The sequence below is a fragment of the Ciconia boyciana genome, chromosome 9 (assembly GCF_034638445.1).
Source record: "Ciconia boyciana chromosome 9, ASM3463844v1, whole genome shotgun sequence".
Lineage (NCBI taxonomy): Eukaryota > Metazoa > Chordata > Aves > Ciconiiformes > Ciconiidae > Ciconia > Ciconia boyciana.
The window spans coordinates 42,824,022-42,841,991 of record NC_132942.1 but is presented as its reverse complement, the minus strand read 5'-3'; the positions used below and the strand labels follow the sequence as shown (position 1 = coordinate 42,841,991).

General features: G+C 47.1%; 1 protein-coding gene across 5 annotated transcripts in view; it reads right to left on the bottom strand.

The window, feature by feature from the left end:
- The window catches only part of CRISPLD2 (cysteine rich secretory protein LCCL domain containing 2), a 32,038-nt gene extending 17,131 nt beyond the window's left edge, over positions 1-14,907 (bottom strand). Inside the window, exons 1-7 of one of the 5 annotated variants that reach the window (XM_072873485.1) lie at positions 14,851-14,880; positions 13,874-13,920; positions 12,547-12,658; positions 9,520-9,845; positions 4,125-4,243; positions 1,939-2,071; positions 1,699-1,814 (exon numbers count right to left, since the gene is read on the bottom strand). In XM_072873485.1, the coding sequence (XP_072729586.1) occupies positions 1,699-1,814; positions 1,939-2,071; positions 4,125-4,243; positions 9,520-9,762 (611 nt within the window). In that variant the 5' untranslated portion in view covers positions 9,763-9,845; positions 12,547-12,658; positions 13,874-13,920; positions 14,851-14,880. Of the gene's footprint in view, positions 1-1,698; positions 1,815-1,938; positions 2,072-4,124; positions 4,244-9,519; positions 9,846-12,546; positions 12,659-13,873; positions 14,102-14,705; positions 14,819-14,850 lie in introns of those variants that run through there. The other 4 variants (XM_072873482.1, XM_072873484.1, XM_072873483.1 and 1 more) reach the window with 4 other exon arrangements.
- Between the last annotated feature and the right edge of the window lie 3,063 nt (positions 14,908-17,970).

The following is a 17,970-nucleotide window of genomic DNA, read 5'->3' as shown; positions in this document are numbered from 1 at the left end:
GGCAGCTGCATGGGCCAGGCTGGAGCACAGCTCTTACCGTTTAAGAGCTGCTCCGTTTTCCATCTGGAACCATTTCCAAACAGAAAAACACCAGAAATACACGGACCCTCACGCCACATCATCTGGGAAACAGAGCAGCACTTTGCACTTTCTCCTCACCCAACCTGGCATCCTCAAGTCCCCAGTTTTGCCTCTGAGGCCGCAGAAACATTGTCCTGGCCCAGAGCAACTCAGCAAAGACTAAACAACTAGCCCAAGAAAGCTGGTTGTAAGAAAAATGTTCCTCCTCATTTCACCTCCAAGATGATATTTTTAGGGGTTTACTTAGATAAATTGCATGCAATATCGCTTTTACATTAAACTCCAATATAAATACTGCGATCTTATGTAAACAGAAGTCAATCAATGAATTACTGCATTTTCCTCAAGAAACTACCCAGAAACAAAAGCCCTTTCTGGCACTCTGTACTGCAGACTTCAGGGGCTGAGAAGGTTGAAGGAGCCGGAGTTTAGCCCATGGCTACGAACCCTTCGGTTATTGCTCTTTCAGCTGTCTCCACCTATAAGGCTAAATGAGGACAATGCGCACTGATGCCAAGGAGAAAAGATTAAGCAGAAACTGCAGAAATAGAGTATTTTTCCATCCAGCAGCCCTGAATGGATGACGTGCAAATAGCCCAGCCCGATGCGGGAGCTCCACGGGAGACGGTGCGATCCCGTATGAGGAGCAGGTTATTAAATCCCACCAAGCCACAAGCATAACAGGCTCAGTAGCTAACATGGGGAGAGGGGCTTGGACAACCCGCCCATAGGCCTCTGCCTGGATCGGGCTACGAGCTGCCAGCTCTGTACCCGCACATCTTCTTTCTCTGCGTTATTCTGCCCTACGATCTCCAGAAGTCAGATGCTCCCCAAGCCACTCCATTTGTATACAGCGATTTCCCTATTTCATTTGGTTGCTAAGATTTAAATCGCCAAGGACTTGGAGTGGGAATGTTTCTCCTACTAGCCATTAAAGCAGAAAATATTAATTGCCATTGCCAGGGAGGAAACTTCTCCCGGATGTAGTAGTCAAGAAATGTGATCTTCATTTTGAAATTTCATCGAACCGTCGAGTTAACTGCATCAGTCAAGATTTAGCTATTTCACTTTTTTTTTTTAAGCCACGGGGAGCTCATCGGCTCTGGGATTTATCTCTTCGCAGCTCCTTGCAGCGGGCCCCAGCTCGCTTCGCTTCCACCAGCGCCGGCTGCAGGGCTGGCTTTGCAGGAAGCAGCGGTGTGTTTAAACCGGCAGATTTTGCAGGGAGGGGGTGAAAACGTGTCGTGATACGGCAGCCTACCTGGCTGCTGGAGCAGCGCCGAGCGACGCTAATCACCACCCCATCCCCTCCCACCCTCCGAGCAGCAGGGAGAGCAAGCCTCGCGCGGCAGCACACGCCAGCTCCGTCCTGGCCATCTCCTGCTCCTCCTTCCCATGGCAGGAACATCAAAGCTCCAGCCTGGCCCCGGCCCCTCATTCAGTTTTCCAAGCAATGCTCAGAAGTCTTGAACCGGCTCTGTGCTGCCGTCTAAAGAGAAAATTTAAAGCCACAACCACCAGTCTAGACTGCCTGAAATCTCTTCCCCAGATCCTGGGCTAGTTAAGCAACCTGCCAGTTTTAGGAAAGCTGGAGAGAGCCCAGCTCATCTGCCTTACTTCGGCGAGTAGTTGCAGACCAGGTAGACGGCGTTCTCCCAGATTTCTCCCCAGACGTTCATCTGCTTGCAGACGTTCACGGCACAGCCGATCTTGTTCGTCGTGGCCCAGACTATCTGCAGGTGCAACGCAGTTATTGAAAATAAGCAAACTACCCCTCTGTGGGCACACGTTGCAGCGACAACCGGGACACGGGGGGATGCAGAGAGCATAGAGACGAAAGCCCTTCATCTCCTTTACCTGGGTGTAATGCGTGCACATAGAGCCAGTGCATTTCTCTGGGCACCACGGGTTGCACTCATGAGGATACGGGTACGTGTAATCTTTAACTTCGTCATACCAAGACTGGACATGGAAAGCTGGAGACCGATACCTGAAGGAGCAAAGATTGGTCACAGCTGAAATCACCAAGGTCTGGTAGAAGTTTTCAAACAATACCTGTAGCCTCCTGCCATATCGTAAGCTCAGATTTTTTTTAAATACAAGTTTTGCTAATTTTATATAAAAGTTTCTGAAGTTTCATTCATTGAGAAGGTGTTGCTTAAAGAACCCAGTAACGTGGTCTAATGAACAGAAAAAAAATCTCATTGAAAATGTTAAAGACGATTTTTTCCCTAAGATTCACAGCCCAGTCTGACTTTCTGTATTATTTATAGGCTTGACATGCTCTTCAAGTGCCGCTGACCTGAAATGTTCTCCTGACTTTTCCACACAACTACAAAAAACTTCTAGTTTGGCAGAAAGTTGTATTTTGAAAGTAAACAGAAGTTAAGGTTTGCCAAACGTCTTAAACCGAAAGCCATCGTGTACCTATTTTACCACCAGGCAATTTGCTAAATCTGGAAGTACGCTAGCAGTTAGTACTGTAAGACCTTTGAAAGCGAGTGGGCTTTTTCACACTCACATCACACCAAGAGCTGGTGCAGAATAGTTGATGCACTACACACATACCCCGCTTTTATTGCGGCAATTTCCCTCTGCACCAAGCCCCACATATGCTGCATGTACTTTGTGCAAACTATGCGCCAGATATTGCAGTCTGTGGCAGCACCGATGCTACTTGTGCCGTTTGGGGGAACACAAACAGTGTTAAAACTACCTATAGAAACTCATATGCGTTTTGCGTGCTACGTACACAGTGAGCAAACAGAGCAATCTGCAAATTCCGTATCAAAGCAGAGCAGTGCTCCAAACCCACTACTTTTTATTGCTTTCAACAGCTCACATGAAGCAAGCGGCCAGAAATACAAATGATATCATTACCAACTGGAGTTTGTTCTTTCAGCCAGCTCTTCATTAAAAATCATTCATTAGAAGTATTTTAAAAACATTAATCTCATGATGTCATTAAGCGAATACTTTCCGAATCCTATTTTACAGGAGAGGAAATTGAGGCAATCAAGTTATGGCCCGTTCCTGAAAAAACTGAGATAAATCTGATTTCTTTTTCCTCTCAGTGACTGCAAAGGGAGGGAGATTGGATCTACCTCCATCAGTAACCCATGGCCATCTTGAACGCTGGTAGGAGAGCCAAGAACAGCCCGATCTTTTGACTTTGTTTCCAATGGATTAACCACTCTACTTTCCAATCATTATTTAATTCTGCCAACAAAAACGGGCCCGATTTTTATATCAGGCCAATTTCACACCAGCAAATTTCCATTGCTTTCAACCAAGTTCTACCTGATTTACAACAAGCATGACTGCATTTCCACCCATTAAGGCTCCTGAGCACATACAAAATGTTTGCTGTACAACGCAAGCTTAACCTGTAGCAGGCTTAACGATAGGGGGGTAACAATAAACAAATTTCACCGTGAGATGGAGAGGCAAGTCCATTTGGAAGCTTTAACGTCAGCTTTCCTAGCTGGGTTAACAACTCTAGGTTAAAAACCTCCCCAGGAAGTTTGGGGGGGAAAAAAAAAAGTGGTGAAATTAGGAGCTGAATAAATATTTATGGAAAATACAGCAAGAGATAACTAAAAAGTTTACAGCAATGAGTTCTGAACTCGCAGCTGAGTCCAGACACCGTTCCTGCGAAACTTCAGCTTTCAGCCGGTTCTGAGCATTGTGCCAGAAACGCCCCCAAAACAGCAGATTTAGGAGCAAGGGTTATGGCTTCCGTAGCTGTTCTCCTGAAGGAGTAAGAGCGACCTCCGGCACATTACCGCTGCCGTACCTGGAGATACAGATAAATGGAGTAACCCACATCAATGTTGGTTTGCTGGGAACACTCAGCTGAAGGTGGCTGCAGATGTTCTCGCTATAACCATTTCACTGCAGCAATACCAATTACTGCTCCTCACCTTTTCTCCCGTCTCCCCAGTGCTCTACTAAGCATCAACAAGGCAAACCTTTCCAACTCGCTCTAAAGGAGGATCCATAAATCGCTCTTTGCAATGAGCTGGTAGCACCCCAACTCTTACCTGCCCCAGTGAACCGCCAAGTTCTGTCCAATTGACCTGATGAGGGCACTCGGCCCATGGTCCCAGATGCACTGCTGAGCCCAAGCGTGGGCTGATCTTTCCAGCTCATCATCCCAGGTCTGCAGGGGGTGGGGAGAGAAAAAAAGAGGTCAATTTGTCATCTCAAGCTTATTAGATCAAGAGACTCAACCAACAGTAATTAGAGGAGAAAGAGAAGCTAAATTACTGCTCACTGCTGGTGTCTGGCCTGTCCTTGTGAAGCCAGCACATTTTAATGATGTGCCCTGACCTAAAAGCAAGTTTCTCAAGATGTCCCCCTGCCATGGAAATGCAGGGCACTAAAGGGTCTGTTATTTTTCCTGCTTGATGTCACGCTGCTTAGGAGATGCTTTGCATAGGTCAGCAGAAAATAGACCCAATAAGACCTCAAGAACCCATCTAGACTATCCACCCTAAAACAGAACAAGACATCCTTGGCAGGTGTTTTTCTAATCTGTTTAAAAAAAAAATCATCAAGGACAGAGCTTCCTCATGACACCTATTTCTGAGATCCGCAAGACTTCTAACATGCAGTCAGTGCTCTGATGTAGCCGCAGCACGATTTTCCATCCGTTGTCCTTACTACCAGGACATTTCCTCCACGCAGGTGGAGATTTTTGGCCCCACCTCTTGAGCAAGGGGTGTGGGTCTGAGCCTGCTGGTCCCATCTCCCCTTCTCCTTCCAGAGTAACTGCTGAGTCCAGCGATGGCTCCAGTCAAATTTAACAGAGGTGGCAAAGTCCCAGAGCTGTTAAGCTAAGATCACTCTCACTGAAACAGGCATCAGGTGAAGTGACAAATCCCCTTTATGTTCCCACTGAGGGAAGGTCGGTGGTGTGAGATCAGTCCTCATTGAACATCACCCAGCTGTAAGCCAAACGAGAGCTCAAACATGATACAAAGGCAAATAGGAAAGCAGGCTTCATTGGCTCCACTGCCCAGGAGTGTATTTGTTTTAAAGACCAGACTTGCTGGACCCAGTAAACAGTGCCTTGAATTCATTCTGTAATTACTGACAGCTGGTCTATTCAGAACAGTCCTTAGAGGATAATTCATTGGGATTAAAATATTACCACACATTCCTACAAATAAAACCAAAGAGAAGAGAGGTCTTGTAATGTGTCTCCAGCCCATTCACGTGCCAGCGTGAGATTATGTCCTCTTTGGACATTTACCATCACAACCAGCTGGTCTTTCCAAGTCCTGTCTTCTCCAGAAGAAAAGCAACTTCTGGTCTCAAACATATCAAAGGACCTGTCAGAGCCCGTCTGGAGGACTGGAGGGCATTTAGGCTCTCAAACACATTTAAAAAACATCAAGTGCTCATTCCGAGTAAGTATCTGAACACAGTCTCGGGCAGTTATAACTGGGATGGGGAGGGACCACATGTCCCTGGCTAAGATGACAGGAAAAAGCAGTGTCTCCTGGAACTTGGTGCGTCTACGCTATCTTTGTAAGGCAAACATGAGCTCATCTAACTGAGCTAACAGCCCAGACCTCCAAGAACAGCTTATCATTAAGCATGCTCAGCAACCCAAATTCCAGCAACGTCCCAGAACTGCTCTGAGCTCATCAGCTTGGCTTTGAACTGACCAGTGGCCAAGCAAATTCATGTCAGTCTGCAAAACTCCGTGCGGACACAGCTCTGACAGAGGGAATAAAACCATTTTCCATCTCAGCCCTCCAACTCCTTGAAGGTGTATGGGATCTGACCCACCACACACACATTTCCAAACCTCTGTTCAGGCAGACTATTGCAATTGTGCCTAGACACACAGCTTTTTGTGGTCTCCCACTTTCTGCACCAGGCAATGACCAGCCACAATCCGCCTTCCCATCCAACACATAAGCCACAGAAACTCTCCCAAGATGTTATGCACTCCTAGTACTTCAGACTTTCTAGCAGAGCATTATTCCCTGCAGCCTCAAAGGCGGAGACGTTCCAAATCTCTTAATTTAATGCAGAGACGTTATGAGCAATATGCCATTAAATGGAAATTGATGTGAACATATGCATTACATCTTCCTTTGATGCCTACGGATAAAATAAATGAACTTGGACAAAAGATACTCAACAGGCAATTGGGAACGAGCTACGTCTTTGCATGGCTTTGTGCTTGATGAGTAGAGAAGCTCATTTCTGCAGGCGTCAGATTACAAAGCCATCCCATTTAAATTAGAGCAGTTATTTGCCTCTTGCTTCTCAGACGTGAATGCGGTCAGGAGGCTGGAATTATTTCAGAGCAATAAATGTATCCAAAAAAAAAAAGAGATTTCAGACTTTCCCAGCTAGGCTTGCAAGAAGTCTTCATGCCAATATTCAAAGCAGTATCTAGGAAGACTGCTGAAGCCGGAGGGGCAGTGTACGTCTATGCTTCCTATGCTTCCTTCTCAAGCAGAGATTGAGAAGCCTTCAGTTATGTGTGATTCCAAGTGATTTAGCACATGGACTCTCTTTTTTACTCCTGCAAATTTGTAATGGCCTTTCAAAGTACAGTATTCACTGTACATGTTAAATGCATGCATGGCATACACACACTATACTACAGTTTGTAGGTTCAGATTTAATAAGAACATACCCCACAAGGAGTCCATTTACTCCGCCTAACTGGTTTGTAAACCTAACCCAACACCTGAATTGTAGTGATCAGGTTACTCTCTCATTTTTCTCCCCAGCTTAGACTTTTTGCAATACTGACAATTTACTTTTAAAAGTGGCATGAGAGTCCAGGAGTGACATGTACTGGGCAGAAGCTTGGACATGCTTTGCTAACCCACACAGAAATACTATCCCATCCTGCCAAGGAAAGTCACCACCCTACAGTTTAGAGGAAGGATGGATACCTTATACATGAAAACAAACTACTTTCCTTCCAGCAATCTGTACTGAGAACAATGCCGTTTTATCCAGCTGTCTTTGAGGCCTCCGCAAGAGGAAAGATTTCTGCCTTTCATGACTGCTGAAAGCCATCTGACTAAGCCATCTTAAAAGGTCAAGATGTCTTAGGAACTATTGTGTCCTTTTTACTTTGGGTTCATTAGCAAGGAGTTTGTTTTGGTCTTGGCACCCATCCACTGCTGTGACTGCTGTTATAAAGTCCAAACACACAGTGGAAGTGTCGATCATAAAGCTGTTATAGGGGTTAAGGTAATGCTGCATTTGACCAGCTTTGTCAGGAAGACGTACACTGCTCGCTCATTTTCCATTAACACTGAATACCTGTGCGAGCTTTCAATTAATTATACAAACCCAGCAGCAAAACTGTTTCTCTCCTCATTTCTTCACTCCACTTTGCCTGTATCCCATGTGTGTAAAATTCTTTTGCTCTCCAGATAAGTCATGGGACTCACTGTGTTATTGCTTTCTTATTAACAGCCTCCACTGACTAAAGTTCATCCTGTAGATAAACATGTCCCTTTCCTGGAATGCATTAGCTCCCCTTGCCACTTTAGATCACTTAAATACATCAGATATGGAGCTGGGAGAAAGGACTTTCACGAGGCAGTGTTTGGAGGTTGATGGGCAAGAACAAGTTCTACCTACTTATCCACAAATTAGCACCACACGTCGCCTGTGATGCTCCACACCGGCACCAAAGGAAAAGAGAAAAGTTTATCTACGGTACTAAGGACAGACCATCCTCTTAAATGAGTCCAAATGAGAAATGTCCTATGCAGAACAAAGGATTAAAGTGAAATTCACGTTCAGAATATAGACAGCATTTCCAAGTAATATTGGGTAAACACGAATACATGAAAGACTGATTATAGCCTTTCCAAGTAGCACCATCTTATACTCAGCTTCTTTCTTCACAGCATATAAGGCCCTTTCATTTACCCTCAATCGCCCATAAAAACCACTAGAAAAGCACACTGAGCAAAGGCAAACATGAAAGTGTAACCACGCTGCAAGCGTAAACAGCAGTCGGCCAGTGGACAGTCCGCAACGGCAGCCCTCTCAGATCCTCAAAGCCAACCAAAACACATTTGGCTTTCTCATGCTTTGTGTTTACTTTCTGGCAATTAATCAAGTCACCTCTTCTCTGGCAGTACCTTGCAGGCAGCCTGCAGGAGAACGTGAGAGCCCACTGAGAGAGACACAAAGCACCGGTTCTTAGAAAGGCATGCGATTTCTGACAAAAGCCAGATGAAAGACCAGCAATGTGAATGCTACGAGGACCAACTGATGGACAGTTGTCCTTCCTTACTGTCCTCTGCTCTCCCTTCTCTTTTCCTTTTCCCTACTGTCACAAAAGACAGGATTTTCCATTTGCAGCACTCATTTCAGCACAGCTGGCAAACAACTTTAGATTACATTTAGTGTACTATTTCTTTTACTCTTTTAAACACGGTCTTAACAAACCATTCATCATTTAATCTGTCAGCAGGAGTGCACAGTTGAAGTCAGGCTAGTTTCGGTCATAACTATATTTGCACATTGGAAAAAGGCACCAAAAAAAAGTTATTTGCCTACATCATTTTCGGGCCCCGCAATATTTTGATGGCATGTCAAAAATAGCTCAAAGTAGGGTCTCTGGCATCAGGTGAAAAAAAACTATTCATCTGAATTGTTGATGGTAAAGGCATATTTCATACTCATACTTTTAAGTTCTCCCTCTGAAGTGGGAGAATACATTGACCAAACTTTTATTTTGGTTTCTGGAACTATGAAAAGCCAACAGCACTGACCCATCCACCCATGAGCTCCCAAAGTCTTTCCAGCTATTTCCAGTGATTGAAATTCTTTGCAGATGGAGCCACATTCCTCAAGCCCTGTTTGTCTAAGGTGCTGAGCAGATTCCCAGCAGCATCACGGATGCTTGGCTCACATTGATAATTTCTGGTGATCAGTGTATGACAAAAAGGCAGATGCTACCTCCAGCGGTGGGCAGTAGCTGATGGCAACCCAAAGACCATCAGAGGTTTCTCTGTGGTGTCCTGAAACACCAGTCACGATGGTCTGAAAGCTTTCACAGGGAGAACGTGGGTTAAACACTAGGGAAAATTTGATGCTTTTATGACATTAAGGTAATGGAAGAACCTGCTGAGGCAGGCTGTGGAATTGCCATCACTGGAGATGCATCCAGGGCTGGGCCAGACGCTGGTTTATGAATAATGGAACCAGTCCTGAAACTATGCAGCGGATGGACTCGATGACCCATTAAGTGGCCCTTTCCAACCAAAACAGCCCAAGGATCTAAAGCATCATTCACTCTGGAATTAAACTGCTCCAGGAAACCTCTTGAGAAAAACTTACTTTAGAGGAAATTTGCTACACCCCTTGCACCATAAGGAAAATTAAAATAAAGTTAAAAAAAAAGTAATAATAAAGTTAGGTATCAGGAGCTAGACTCACCATGTATTCCATATTAGAGGCCACTGGGTACACTTGACCTCTCAATTTATTGTGGAGCATCAATATCTCCTGCCTGTCTGAGAATAAAATGGCTCTCTTGGATCTGGAGTGAGTTTCCCCATCCTGATATTTACTCAAAATGCTCTCCAGGTGACTTGAATTGGGCAAGATAAAGCATTCGGCTGCCTTTGTCAGGAGCAGTACACATCCAAGAGGAAGGATCCAAGGCAGGACAGGATTCATGCCTCCTCCTCTACAGCCAGCAGAAGCGGAGACGAAAACAATGGTAGGTTTTCTTGCAGAGACTCCCGTGGCTCAGCGCAGGTCTGGATTTTGGGGAGAAACAGGCAGTCAGAGCAGTGCCAGAGAAGCTCTCAGTGCATGTGACCCCCACTGAGAAGGCCACACAACCCAGATTTTTGCTTGAAAAAGAGCGATGCCTACAGTCTAAGCAATTATCATTCACCCCAATGACAGGAAGACCTGAACAACACCGTAAGTTGTACCGGGAGCGAGCATTAGCCAGGCAGCACTCAGGCACGGTGGCAGATGCCTTCTCCACCAAAGATGCCAGAGGTGCAGGTGTCACCCAGCAATGCCCAGCAGCTCTGAATAATCCCAGCTCCATCCCTTCACAGGCAGGGAGACATTTGAAGCTATTCGCCCAAAGACCAGCTGTTAAAATGGAGAACAGATATGAATAAAAGGGAAAGTAAAATTCCCAGCAAGCCAGATTGCAGAGGTCAGACATCAGCAAGAGCTATTTCGGAGGCCCCGCTCTGCCAATAGACTCCAGCAGAGCAGCTGCCAAACTCCGTGAAAGCAGCTGTTTATGTGAAATGTCACCGTAACGTTGAACAACCAAAATCCCTGCTGGCGAATGACGCACCGGGGTGTTCTCGCTGACGCCACTGCTTTACAGCATGCGGGAGCGCAGCCAGCGATATGAATTATGGCAGATTAGGAGAGGAGCCGGAGCACCCGTCCTCCCCCGGCCAGAAGATTAGGTGTTCCCATGCATGCTCGGTAGCCATCAGCACCAAGGGCTTGGGGTGATGGTCTGAATTTGGTCATTACTGGGTTTAAATGGCTTAATTTAATCCCCATCCCCTCCCTTGCTCCATGATGCTCCCTCTCCACCTGCCATTTCCAAACCCTTCCTCCCTTCCTCTCCCCCCCGCCCCCCCCCAACTTCTTGTGCATCTTGGCTGGTTTTATTTAGATCATGATCTATTCAAGGAAGGAAATACGTGCTGCTGCATGGCTCTGCAGCACCTTGTGCTCTTTAGGTGCGATCCAAGAGCCACCAGAGCAGAATCAATCCATCAGGGACAACGAGCATCTGTACAGATGGTGCAAGCACAGCATCCTCTCTCCTTAAGGCTAAATTTTAGAAGAAAGCTTCCCCATCCCCATCTTCAACACTAGGTGAGGATCTAGTTTTGACAGCACAGTTAAAAGACACACTGAAAGCATTCCTACACAGCGTCAGGAAATAAACTCCAGATTAGCAGGAATTATTCGAGAAGTTTCAGCCCAGCGACACGGGATTTGGACACACTGAGACCGGACGAGTTGGAAACCATCCAAGGCAGGGAAGCGCTTTCCAGCTCCCAGCTGGAAAAGCTACACTCGAGCACCAAGTCCCAAATCCCTGCTCCCCAGACCCAGCACAACAGCATCTGCAGAGGCCAGTGGCAAGCACAAGATGCTTTGCAAAGGTGGGGACCCCCAAAAAACTCTGAGGCCATTGAGAACCCCTGAAAACTTGTTGGCTGTCTACACAGAAGAGACAAAGTCCCTGTTTGAGGCTTCCTACTTGTACTGCATTAAGGCAGATGAAAACCAGCTGCCCTCAGTCTCTCCCAGGCAGAGCATTAAGCCTTTGCCTTGGTAGAACAATGCAGGAATGTAATTTGCTCAGTTTAGGTAACGGCTTCTCATTATTTCCTGCTCTGCAGAGCAAGTCGAACACACACGCCTTGTCCCCAGCTCCAGGCACACCTAAAAGACAGGACGTTCGGTGGCATCTGGACAAATATTGCTTTAACCTCATCCTCTTCTCAGCCCTGTTTGTTGGCATTTGCTCCCCCCCAAGCAGCAGCCCAACTTTCTAACCCGGCTACAAAGGGGTAGAGGAGGCAAAACGAGCTGTTGCTTTTGTAGACTGTCTGACCCAAATTCAGGGAACAAATTCCTACTTTGAGGCACTTCCCTAAGAGTTTAAAAATAGATGCTCTGCCACAGCCGTTTACAATGTGGCCATTTAGCACAAGCAATTTTAACTGCAGCTTGCCCTGTAGGTAGAGCAGGCAGGAACAGACAGCTAATATAGGCTGCAGTTGTACCCCCTCATTTGGCCGGGTGCCCTTTGCTAAATAGGAGCCCGTATCCACCACCCATTTAAGGCAAACACTGAACTTACAGAAAGGACAGCTTGAAAAAAATCAGCTGTAACATCTGAAAGCCCAGAGGAGCTGCCCCACTCACGGCTATGCAACGAAGCCAACGCGTCTGGTTTCGTGCCCCAGCCAAAACCTTGCAACAGATGGTGCATTATTCCTCGGGATGTTCTTCCCTGTATCCCATTTGCGAGCGAGGGGATACTGGCACCTCTCTAAAATTAGGTCACTTTGGCACCATCTCCTTTTTCCCTTGGGGTGCACAGGTCCCTTCCTCTGCTTTGGCTCCAGGTGGGGAGCGCTGAGCATCCAAAGGAAGGATGAAGTGATCGAAGAGGGACAGGGAACAAGGAGCTCCCTGGCCAGATTAATTAAAAGCAGCAGGTAGATGCTCACATTTCAGAAAGCTCTCATCGATTTCAGATGTCTATCCATTTGCCTCTCTTAATATCCTCGTGCCCAGGTGCAACGAAACACTCAGACATGTGTTAAAGCTCAGCCAGCCCGAGTGCCCTGCAGAGCTGGGGCAATGCCTCCGGGCTGCATCAGGAACTCCTCATCGTGGAAGATTGAAATCATATTGCCTTTGAGTTGGGATTTGACATTATTCAGAAAAAATTATCACCTGACAGTCAGCTGAGGAAGTCTCTGCTGTTGTTTTCAAGGGTTCAAGAGGAGCATTAGCACAGCCTCCCTTGAAACGCATCAGGCCCTTGATGCTGGTGCCAGGTAAACATCTGGGAGCAATCAGAAACAGAGTGAGTCAGCAGAAACCAACTCCTTAATATGCTGTAAAGCCTGTCCAAACTGGGGACAAAGGGGAGGCCTTCCTCTGGGGTCTGAGGAAGCTAAAAAGCAGCACCGGACTTTGGAAAAGATTATTTTTAGAAAGCTATTTCCCCAGCTAATGGATGGTGTCTGCGTTTCACTGAAAGCAGAAGAGTTGGTAGCATTGGAAGCCTGGCATGCAGCGCTCCCTGCTAAAGCCACATGCAGGCTGACTTCTGTAATTCATTATGTCCTCGCTTCACCTTATTCCTTACGGCTATTGATCTGTAACTGCCTCCCTGGTAAAGTATATGAGTGGGTGTCTACTCCTTGGTTATGGATGACATTTGCAGCTAAGACATCCTGGGACCTGCAGAGTTATACATGGAACAAGCTGACAAGGCAGGAAAATGAAAGAGCAGGGGATACCAGCAAAGCATCTAAACCAGCAAGGCAGAAAGGAGTTAACCTGGGATCAGTTTTTAACCTGTGCAAAGAAATCCAGCGACAGAGCCACAACATACTTAATGCACTAAACCCCGGGTCATCTGTTTAACCGAGACGCACACATTTCAAGCCCTGAAGAACTGCGTTGGCTTCATAAGAAAAGTAGGGTGACAAGTCCCTTGACACAGGACGTAACGTTGTCTGCACAGAACACACTATGCATTCAGCATCTTCAAGGCCACGGGCCAAAACATCTGGGTCTTCCATTACAGTCCGCTCCCACAGAACTGAAGTGGGTGAGTTTCTACGCAAAACCACATGGAAAACCCACTGGTAACAGACACAACATGTGGCGACACTGTGAAATTCCTTTAGACAGGACTTTAGAGCAGAGTTGCATAAACACAGGCTTCCTGGAGCAGACTAGCTCTGCCCATGGGTAGTCAGCTATTAGAGCCTGCTACAGCATCCCTCAGGTATTTTCTATTTGTGTAGAAATCCACTCCTGTACTTGCAAACTCCTCCCATTCATTCGAGATTAATGTTTATTAATCTTGCATTAACCTCTGCAAAGCATACACCAGGGAAGCTCAGACAGCACTGTGCTATTTTATACCACGCAGGCAACTTTTTGGAGAAGTTACTAAAATTGTGCCTACTTAAATAGAGACATTTCTTGCACACACCCCCACCCCCCAAACCACATTTCAGGAGCAGGGACCAAAGCTTACACTTACCTCGCCGAGTACTTCCAAGTCCCCAGGAAACGGTAGCTCTTCCAAGCCTGCTTGTGGAAAATAAATTATATATCTGAAATATTTAAACTAGGAGGAGGGGAGAAAGGATGAAATAAGCCTTAGGAGGTGCGAGGAATGCAAGGTCTCAGCTCAGCAGCTCGTACCAACTGCAGTCTCACAGAGCTCCCCAGTGGTATTTATGCTCTCCAGGCAAAGAGGACAACCCTGGATCATCCTGTTTGGCAAGGGGCCTGTAGTAATAACGAAAAGAAGGAAAGAAAAAAAAAGGGGGGGGGGGACGGGGGGGACCAGGAAAAGAGGCAGGAGCAAGGAGCAGAGGGGTGTCGCTGGGGATCTCGGCAGTTTGAAGAGAGTCATTGGGGCTCAGCAAATTAGGACCATCCTCCCAAAGGCTGTAACACAACACCCGGGGAGAGGAGGAGGAGAGCAGCCAGCTGATCATATAAAAGGGGTTGCTTTGCTGTGCTTTTCCCTGCAGTCAGCTTTCAGGCAGAGCTCGCAGCCCGGCGGGTTCCCGGGGGCACGGGAGCATCCTCCCCGCCGCCGAGGGGGGACCGCGACGCCTCGGTGAGGGGCTCCGGTGACGAGGGAGAGGGAATTCAAGAGAGGGGTTTTTCTGCGAGGGACTAAAGGCAGCTGTCTCATTTCCCGCTCCCCACGGGAAAATCCCACAGCGGGTCCTGAGACAGCTCCGCCGGGGCCCCCAGGCCTGGCAGCGGGGCTGAGCTGGGGTCCAGTCCCCGGCACACCCCATGGCTGCCCCCTTTATTCCAGAGCTAGGGATTTGGCTGGCAAAGATGCGATTTCTCACCCTCTGCGGTTTGTTCCCAAAGCTCGTCCAGCGCTGGCATTCCCCACGCACACCCACGGGCCAGCCCTGCTGCCCCGGCGTGACAGCGGGACTTACAGACAATAAAGAAAATAAAAAGTTAGTGAAACATCTAGGCGAGGCTCACCTCTTCTGCTGCGCGGCTGATGCCCAAAAAGCCCCAGCGCTGCGCTTTCACCTTGAGCTCTGTGTCTGTGTTTGCAATTCTACACGCACTGTTGAAACACGATTTTACTCACTGTGAAAGGAAATGATTGAGCAAAAGACAAGCTGAAAGTTCCTTCTTTTTTTTCCTAAGTAAATAAACAGGAAAAAATAAGCCAGTATCATGAGTAAAACATGATATTAGAGCAGCTCTGCGGCAGCAGCTGCCAGCCCGCCGCGGGATGCTGCGGTGCCGAGCGCCCGGAGCGAGCAGGTCCAGGCATCACCACCCACAGGAGTCCCTTGGGGTCCCCGTCCGGCGGCACTGCGGGGTCAGCACATCGCTGGCACGTGCCCGGGGTGACCCAGCCCCACAGCCTGGGGTGTCCCCCTGCAGAGGGGGCCCAGCACCGAGGCAGGGGAGCACCCATCTCCTGGCTTTGGCATATCCAGGCAAAGCAGCTCTGATTTTTCCAAATCCACTGTCGAGTCCTCTCTCCAAAGTTCTTGGGAAAAAGTCCTTCCATTCTTCTAAACAGTCAATACTTATTTCTTTGAGCAAAACACCAACCACTTTTATTTACTGTTTACAAGAAGGGAGCTTACAAGATATTCAGCTGCTGAGCAGCTTGTTTAAGCCCCATCAGTGCTCAAAAAGCAGAATGACATTTATCAAATTTGTTCAGCAGCGCGTGAGAGCAAAGCAGCAAATACTGGCAGCTGATAGAGCAACTCCACTGAGCAAAGAAAACAAACCCTCTGAAGTCGGCCTCCAAGATTTATCTGCTCGTTTAATCTCTTACACTATTTTTCTGAGAATTTTTTGAGAAGTATCAGATTCTCATTGCATGGGGTGATGGGGTGATTCACCCCAAGTGATTCTTCAGCACCATTTCTGGTCTGTGTCTGTTAAACCGAGTCATAGCTGGGACGTGGGGGAGCCAGTCCTCACCAGTCAGTCCCAGTCCTGCAGCCTGGTACGGCCACGACACCCCTTCTGGCTGCTCTTCCTCACTGGCCACATTCTCCCAGCTGTATTTACAAAGAGTTTCTATTTACTTCAAAACAAACTGTGCATGTGAACCGACAACATATGGTCCATCATTTGGACCTGGCACTTCTACCCTGCTAAGAGCGATTCAGTGGAATTTGGGCAGCTCGCTCCCAAAAAGGCTCAGATGCTGCCACCAACATGGGCAATTCAAAGACCCCACACAACCGGGTTGACGGGAGGTTCTGCACTACTTTACTTTAAAATCACTGTATCCTCATGGGTTTTTTTCTTGCTCCTCTGATTCAGTCCAATCAATGAGTTTGCTGTATTTGCAGAAGGCTTATTTCATCAGCTGAAAGATGCTGCAGCCCCTGGTTTCCTAATTTCCCTGAATAACGAGGGCCAACAGTGGTGAACCATCGTGCTCCCGCATAGGCTGCCACCCCAAAACCATGCAGCACCACAGCCTGAGTCACGGCCCTCAGAAGGTGCTGTTCACGCCAATTACCAGAAAGTTGAATTAACTCATTTTAAATCTCACATACCAACATACAAATGATTTCCAGCTCACAGAGAAATCCAGTATTTTGTAATCTCCACAAATGGTCCTATGGGAAATTAATCCCTATAGGATGGTTTGGGCTGGCTGACTTCTCCATCAACCCTGCTGCTTTACAGAGATTTGATTTTTTAATTTATTTTTTAATATACACCAGTATGGTTTCACTGTACAAGTCATACACGGTGCGCGGTTGTGCTTAGGGATGAGCATGGGCCGGAACGAGGCTTTTTATGCACCTTATTTTGTCTCGAGTCAGCAGTTTCAGGTCATACATTTGACCAAAGCCAAAACAATCAGAAGTTACTTTTAATCATTCAGCGTTATTACCGCCTTGATTATAACGTCTCCATTTCATATGTGGTAAAAGCCACATAAAGCAGGCTGCATATGTAAGTATATATTAGGAGAGAAGGCATTTAATGTAATAGCCAATGAATAGGAAGAAACACAGATTTCACTATGCCCTCCTAATTGAACATGCAGACAGCATGTCTTGATTTTCAACTTCAGCTAAATTCCCCTTTATTTCCTATTCAAAGAGTAGCTCAGTAATAACAGCACCGACCATGAGCAGGGGCAGAGGGAAGAAGGGGGCGAGAGACTCAAAGCTGTAGTGCTAACTCCGGGGACTATCTGGTTTTGACTCCTGCTCCAGAACAGAGGGAGTACAAGGACAATAACGGGGATGAAGCAAAGCCAGTGGCAATAGGAAACATGCAGGAACTTGGCTGTAATCACGTACAACGACAGCGTAACGGAGAAGACCAGCGACCCGTGAGCTACTCGTGACGGGCACCGGGCAGGCAGCGGCACGGCCATGTGGGTCTTTGGGGGAACGGCATCCTCAGCTTTGCTGTCTACTTCCATTTCCCCTCCTGTCTGGGCTTTGTCTCTACTGGAGGATGATGCAGTGGGGTAGAGGTGGCCAAGAAACCCTTGCCGTGTCCATCCTGCCCTCCTGCAGGGATGGGATGAAGATGCCCCAGTCTCTTGACCATACGGCATCGTGCTGCCTTGGCATTATACGGAGGCTGCTCCAGCAGATGAATTAACAGCGTGGGGATCCTGAATCACTGGAGCAAGAGCCAGGCATTTACAGATTCACTCCCAAACACAACTAATATTTGGCATTGTGAACCCCTATTTATTCTCTCTCGCTGCTCTCCTGCTTTGGGGCAGCCTGGACTGAGACCACCCAGGTTCATCTGCAGCTTCTTTTCCTCCTCCTCACAATAAAGAACATTCCCCCAGACGTTTAATCTGCTGATGATATGCAAGAAAACAACTCCCCCCAAAACTTCCCAAAGCCTCTGCTGTTTTGTCAGTGCCCAGGTTAAAAAATCAGGTCAGTAAGACAAGGAAATAAGCACAAGGGAAACATGAACTAAAAGCTACAAAACCCCTCACCTTGTTATTGCAGCTCACCCCATTTCCTGGTTACATCTGCAGCGAGAGATGTTGAAACACACTTTTTAATACTAAAGGAACCGGTACACATCTGCAGACTGAAACAGTTCAGCAATATTAACCCAACACTCACTTTTGGA